Here is a 7750-nt window from a genome sequence, read left to right as displayed (position 1 = left end):
TTTAGTCAAACCAAAAAATGCATTGTTCCATTAAAAAAAATCGCATAGTGTATTGGTCTTATTGAAACGTCAATAGCGCAATGGTTTACGAGCTGCCTAGCGAGGTAAAAGTTGCAGTCTCAATCTTGTACCTATACCTTGTACTAATGTCGTCTCCACTCGCAAAACAATTTAGCTTCATTTGCTCCTCCGTAAATAAGAATATTAAAAATTATTTAAAAATCGGACATCGCTAAATTTCTTAAAAAAAAAAATCAATCAGTATAAAATATTTTATAAAATCAGTGTGATATTCATCACCGTTAAAGAATATTAATACAAAGTTTTTACTCTAAGTAAGAAACTCGCGTAAAAACTCTTTTAAAATAAATCAAATTTACAATGTGATTACTATTCAATTTCTGTTTCTGATCATTATTATTATTTAAGCTTAAAATTAATTAAGGGTCATTAAGCACGCATATGAAGTTGTTTTTTTAATCGTATTATTTAAATAAGTAAATATTTCAAACTACTATCCGAACAAGAATAATGAATTTTCAACGAAAGATATGTCAAATCAAAATGAAGTTGACTTTGTTTCTTTTCAAAGATTCCTAGAATTATTCTATCCTAATGTTTTACTTTTCTAATTTTATTCTATTTCTAGTCCTTAATAAGTAAGAATACAACATGTTGAAATTATAACTTAAGCTAAAATAACCATATAAAACGCTATGTTTGGTTAAAAGATGACGATAATAGTTTTCGAGATCTGAATATATAAGTTTGTGTATAAGTTACTTGTGTACGTTTAATTTTATAGGTAAGTCTTTGTTGTTGTAATTTACATATTTCACGCAACTTGCACTTCGTTACATAGTTACTTATGTAAGTCATTTTGTAGTGATCATTGTAATTTTTCTTGTCGTAAGTAAATGAAAACTTTCTCTAACTTGCCAGAAATAGCTGAATAACGGTTTTCAACTATGAGATTAGTCTCATTTCATTGAATTTGAATAGAATTTTCAAACAAACCCAACCTATTAAAATGTTAAAAGAACCATATTATTAAGACTTAGTTTTGTTTGCTTAACGTTTTTGTTAATTTAGAATTGTAAAATATATTTAATCCATCTAATTAAGATGGATCTTATGTGTAATCATGTTGTATTTCGTTTAGAAAATACCTATCATTTAGTCATAAATGAACAGTCATTCTTTAGGTATTTAGAGCAAATTCTCTATGTTAGAGTGCAAATTTATTGATATTTACAATCCCTTTAACTTTACCAGATATTATTTATTTACAGATATACTGTCTTTTGTATCTACTAGCGACCACTGCTGCCGAATATTAATATTTCTGTTTTTAATTAATATCTCTATGGGTCATTAATACCTTACTACAAGCTATGCTAAATAAAAAAATATTCTATAATATAATATTGAAAAATGGTCTATTACTCTCAGGTAGCCCATCTGCCTACAAATTTTAAATATAGAATGTTTTCTTTTCTTTTATTTCTTTTAATATTTGTTAAATTGTATTTGTAATTGGCTAGAATTTATTTACTTTGTATCGAAGTTATTTGTAAATCATATAATTTTGATAAAGTAAGATAATTATTTGTTTCAGATATGTTTATATTTTACTACTACTATATCTATATTTTATTTTGTTATCAGACGGAATGGAAAATAGACATGCACCACCCGGTGTCAATTCACGCTCACAGACAGCTGCTCAGTCTGCTGCAGATCTCGAGGTATTGCAATTTTTTTTATTATATTTTATACGCAGACGGACGGGCTAATTTTTTTTTTTTTTTTTTTTTTTTTTATAGTAAAGGAAGGCGGACGAGCATATGGGCCACCTGATGGTGAGTGGTCACCAACGCTCTTAGACATTGGCATTGTAAGAAATGTCAACCATCGCTTACATATCCAATGCGCCACCAACCTTGGGAACTAAGATTTTATGTCCCTTGTGCCTGTAATTACACTGGCTCACTCACCCTTCAAACCGGAACACAACAATATCAAGTATTGCTGTTTTGCGGTAGAATATCTGATGAGTGGGTGGTACCTACCCAGACGAGCTTGCACAAAGCCCTACCACCAGTATGGGGGTCCTGGTCTCCTCGGTAAGTCGTATATACGTGTCAAAGCGTATATACGACATGAGATGATTTCACTTTGACCAAGTCATAATGGTAAAGTGATGTAAAGTGGTCACTACCGCCCATATATATAGCTGTAAGAAATATTAACCATTTCTTACATCGCTAATGTGCCACCGACCTTGGGAACGAACATGTTATGCCCCTCGTGCCTGTAGTTACACCCGTTTACACGTCATTTAAATCAGACTGCAATAATACTAAGTATTGATGTTTCTCGGTAGAATATCTGATGAGTGGGTGGTACCTAGATGGGCTTGCACAAAGCCCTACCACATAGAAAAATCATTTATTAATTAATTCATATCTAGTAATAATTAATTAAATTATTACCGTTAAAAGATGTTATGTCCCATATCTTGTATTAAATATAGATAGCTGGCTCACTCAGCCATATATTATAATACTTATGTAATATTATACCGACTCATTGGTCTAAAGTCGAGATTAAACTGTATTTTCAAAGGTCATTGGCTCATACGCCGGTTTAGACTAATAAAAGTTTGAAGTTTTTATAATGAGCAATTCTCAGTAGCAGCCCAACTTTGTAAGTTAGTGTTGGAAAGTATGTAGTCTTGTATTTGAATTCTCTCTCTTCTTTATCTCTCTATTTCTGTCTTTGTTTATTTATGTAAGGTTCTTCGTGAGATCGACCATGTGTACTTCTCGCCGACGTCCGAATTCGACGCGGCTCGCTACGTGTTGGAGCACGCGCCTTCGCCTCCGGACTGCGTCGCTATTGAGGCAATGTTCAGCAAGCTGAAGCGACAACAGCAGGTAAACAAAATATTTACATAATCGTATTAACTTACCTAGGTACTTATTTAGGTACCTAGATGGCCGCGTTGGTTTTTCAACGTGAATCTTAACCGTTAGGTTTTCATGTGTGAAGGAAAACATCGTGAGGATTTCCTCACGATGGATGTGGTGGATGAAGTTATGCCCAAAGCCTCCCCTCAAATAGAGAGGAGGCCTTAGCCTGTGGGTCATTTACAGGCCATTCAACTTTACTAACTTAAGCCATGTAATCTTCTGCAGGTAGTATCTGGCAAAGCCCTTCACTTGATATCTCAACAACGTGATAACTGTGATAGAGAATCCGCTGAAATCCAAAACATTCGCGCACAACTGACAGACACGTTAGAGACGTGTAGGAAAGCGAGAGAACGATTAAAGACAGCCTCCAATCATTTGACTATTTCCACCTTCGTCATACTCGCTAATGTTAGAAAGAGACAAATTATAAAATCAGTTCTAAAGTCCCTGCAATTGTTACAAAATTTACGAAGCGTCGAGAACGACGTGGCTAATTTTTTAAGCAAAAAAGAATATTATGAAGCTATTGATTTAATATTGAAAAGTAAAAAAGCGGCAGCAGCGCATAAAGAGTATACTTGCATAGCGGACCTAGCTACAAGACTTCAAGATACGTTAGACATGACAGAGGAAAGGCTAGATTCAGTACTGGCCAGTATCTGTTATAATTTCGACGAAAATGTTTTTAAAAAATTAAAGAAAGCTTACGACCTCCTTGGTAAAACTCAAGCCGCGATGGAACAATTACATATGCATTATTCCTCGGCTGTAAACGAATCTGCTTTAGAAGCTATAAAGCCCTATTTGAATAACAATTCGTCGGAAATTAAGTTTCAAGAAATGTGCCAAACCGTGCCTACTACAAAAGCACCGCTTTGTTTGTTGAACTTGTGTGAAAAATTGTTTCTCGTGATGAGAAGTTACTATTTGCTGGTCAGCTGGCACACGAAGAACGAGGAGGCTGTTCCGAGTTCAAATGTTTTCGACATAGAAAAGAACGTCAGCAGGGAATACATCAAGCAAAAATTAAAAGCCGGTCTCATAAGAATATGGAATGACGTCCAAGCGAAGGTATCTACGTTCTTAAAGAGTTCAGGCTTAGAAGAATTTCCGTTTGAAAAGTTTATACAAATGCTGGGAATATTAAGAAAGTTGACGCAAGTTGCGGAGATATTTTGCGGCGACAAATCGGATTTATTGCAAGATTTCATCAAAACCCAGAGCGTGTCCTACATCAAGAACTATCATAGAGGCAGGATGGAGGAATTGAAGTTATTCCTGGAAAACGAAGGCTGGGAACAGTGTCCAGTCAAATCGACGTTCAACCTTCAAAATTTACAAGAATTCAAAAAGTTCAGGAAATATTTGAACCCGGTCAAATCTGAAACATCAATTGCAAAGACACAATCCGACGCAACGTCGTCCGCGGCGTCACAAGATGACAGCGTCTATATATTGAAATATTTTACCCAAAAAACATCTAGAACACCCTTCGAAATATTCAGGAATGAAAATGTGACGAACGACGATATATTCGGAATCGAACCGGAATCGGACGCGAGCGATGAATCGGATGACGAACCGGATGAACTGAGACGAGATTTCGTTGAAGAAGACCGACACGATTATTCAACAACTAATGATTACGTACCAACGAGTCCTTCGAAATTAAAAGAAAGCGTTATAGTCACAAACACAACTCTTTCGGTTCTCCGAAATTGCGGACAATATCTCCAAATCAGTAGATACCTACCCCAAATCTCGTTAGAGGTTATTATGCTCATGAACCAGCTCTTTGATTATTACTTCTACGCTGTCCACTTATTCTTCACGTCCGATTTGGACGTGGCATCGTCAACTTTGTATACTTCGAAACTAAATTTAGTCCTCAAAAGGATATCCAATAGTATCAATGTGTCGACTGAGGACAGTGCGAGTTTTGAATGTCCAAGCGTTCCACAGCATTTGGACATGGATTCCGAGGCTAATTTGCACGGCTTGAGCGAGCGCATTGTTGGTGTCGAAAGTGTTATATTCCTCGCAAAGCAATATGAACTTTTACACCCATATTTAGAGTCTGTTGTAGCTCAACATCAACGAATGATCTTAGAACATTTTAGAGATAATACGCTGGCTGTTGTGGCTGATTTGAGGATGCCTGTGTATATGTGTTCTGCTTCGAAAGCTGTGGACGCTCGATCAGCTTTGATAGCGATGTCCCAAGTGCGATGGGACGTTAAAAACGTTGCTGTTGAGCATAGTCCATACGTAGATATGATTATACGAAAAATTCAAGTGTTTGCTCTCCGCTTAGAGAATATAGCAACAAGGGTGACTCTTAATTTGGAGGTTATAAACTCAATTTGGTCAATGGTTTCCAAATTCATTGTCCATTTGTTAGTGGAAGGATTTTCGAACGCGACGAAATGTTCAAATGGGGGTAGGGGGTTGATGCAATTAGATTATAGACAGTTATTCGTAAAATTGGAAAAAATCTCCCGTCTCAAACCTGTTCCGTTTCAAGACTACGTCGATAGATATGTAAAAGCGTATTATTTGCCGAGAAATGAATTGGAATGTTTTGTTAGAGAAAAAACTGAATATTCCAATAAGCACTTATTGGCTTTGGTTTCTTGTGCCTGCGAAAATAAACGAGACAGGCAAGCCTTAAGTGCTATCGTTGAAAGTAAAGATAATTCCGTTTAACTTTCAACGTTAAAAAGAGTTTGTCTTGCAATAAGCGTAGTAGCTGATAAAATACAGATTATAAATAAGCTTAATCTGTAATAATCAGTGCAAAGGTCTCGAAAGAAATATGGGTATATATAACCTTTAAAAAAACTTTATTGAATAAAAAAAATCTAGCGGAAACGTACTTAAGTATGTTCGAATTCAATTTAGTATAATTTCAAATGCGTCTAAACTTTTCGTTTAAATGGATGACATTATTTAAATACACCAAAACGTATAAGCTAATCTTTGCTAAACTGGAAAGGATCCCACGTGTAGGACATTTTGCCCAGCTGTGGGATTTAAACTGTTTTAAGGATTATATAACGATATAAATTAAAACCCTTGCTAATTTCTATCAAATATTGAAATTGTGCAAACTGTTTTAGTAAATTTTACCAATTTAAAAATTATAGGAATCACTCTGAAAAGCACTGTTATTTTAATTGGATTTGAAAAAGTCTAATTATGATAATTTTTTATACAAATTAATGCAGTTACGTAATTCCGTATCGGTTTTATTACCTACTTCTGCTCCATGTCTTCACACTGAAAAAATAATAAACGATTCAAAATAGTACAAAAAACTAAATGACACTTGATATCCAATTAGGAATTGACGTTACATACCGGTTACCATTTTAAAATAAGAACGACAAACTACATTTCGTTCACTCTTTCAGTCTATTATAAATATTCATTCGGTCGTTGACAAAATTTGGATATAAGACTCCGAATGTTTGATTATTGATTTAATTAATTCCAAGAAAGCTAAATTATGGTATGTATGTTGTGTAGAATACTTGAATGTGTGTCTTTGAATGACGAATGAAAGTAGTACAAAGTATGTTTCAAATCTTTTTACAACTATATCATTCTATCAACTAGCTTTTGTAAATTATATTGCTATTTCGTTATCTCTCTTTCACTCTCTCGTTATAAATAAATGAAAAGAGAACAATAGATATTTATGCCCCATTGACAAGAGAAATAATTATGTCAAATTTGTAAATAAACGATATACGTCAATAGAATGCAGATAATAGAAAAACTAATTTGTTTAATTTTTTAATTGCTTTATTTCTGTCACATGGTCATAGAGGGAGTGGAAGGACTTACGTTCGTTCTTGATGGTAAGGAGACGTTAAATCATCAGCTATGTGTTTTTTATGCAAAGAATAAATTGATATATTCTTTATATAAAAATAGTGTCATTCGAGACGAGAATATAAACTTCATCTATATTAGAACAGACTCGAAAGCGAGAGCTCCCCATGACGTACAAAATAAGTATTTGGCACCAAATTGTCTATGGTTGCTCGTTCATTAATTCTTGTACATATTCTATATAAATCAACAGTTCTCAATTTGTATCAAACTATGACTATATTTTAAATACATTGAAGTCTCAATTAAAAATATGAATTTTTATAATGTATTATTTGTATAAACCTGATAAGAATAATTTTGAATAACAAAAGAATGTAATTTTTTTTTTTACAGGGTTAAAAACAAAACTCAAATGTAAAGATATTAGTTTAAGCGATATATTTTATTTATAAATATTTATATATGTTAATAAATAGACAAATTAATAACTATGTACAAATAAAGTTGTTTTATTTATTACATTCAACCTAGCTTCGTTCTGGTAACACTAAGTAGATGGAAGTTTCTTTAGATATGTGTAAGATCTGTGTGCCTTGTGCGAGGTTTTATACTTATTTGATAGTCAACGGACTTCGATTTGTATTGAAATCTGATTATTGTCACCAGATGGCGCTGTTTTCCCTCCACACAAATCTCAGTTTTAATGTCAACGCTATCGAATAAGTAAAATATTCAAACTATTCAACAAAATTATAGCATCGTTTATTGTGTGTAAATAGTAAATATCAATTACGATTTTAAGTATTACTAAGAAATAAATAATATAAGATGTATTTAGTATTTCTTACAAATACTAGAGAAATTCATTTGACTATACAAAAACGGTGTGCTATTTTTTTAAGCTTTACTTTTTTAATAAATAACATATATTT

The 7750-nt window shown here is 33.4% G+C and overlaps 1 protein-coding gene across 2 annotated transcripts; it reads left to right on the top strand.

Annotated features, from left to right (window-relative positions):
* The first annotated feature begins 597 nt into the window (after nt 1–597).
* LOC126779460 (syndetin) lies at nt 598–7220 on the top strand. 2 transcript variants are annotated; one of them, XM_050503437.1, is made up of 4 exons: nt 598–805; nt 1669–1748; nt 2799–2939; nt 3201–7220. In XM_050503437.1, the coding sequence occupies exons 2-4, from the start codon at nt 1674–1676 to the stop codon at nt 5682–5684; spliced, it is 2700 nt and encodes an 899-aa protein (XP_050359394.1). In that variant the 5' UTR covers nt 598–805; nt 1669–1673; the 3' UTR covers nt 5685–7220. The 2 variants fall into 2 exon arrangements, with proteins under 2 accessions (XP_050359394.1, XP_050359395.1); XM_050503438.1 differs by lacking the exon at nt 598–805 and adding an exon at nt 901–909.
* The last annotated feature ends 530 nt before the right edge of the window (nt 7221–7750 follow it).

Source organism: Nymphalis io, chromosome 29, assembly GCF_905147045.1.
Source record: "Nymphalis io chromosome 29, ilAglIoxx1.1, whole genome shotgun sequence".
NCBI lineage: Eukaryota > Metazoa > Arthropoda > Insecta > Lepidoptera > Nymphalidae > Nymphalis > Nymphalis io.
Note: the sequence above shows the minus strand (reverse complement) of the source record. Positions and strands in the feature narration are given on the sequence as shown.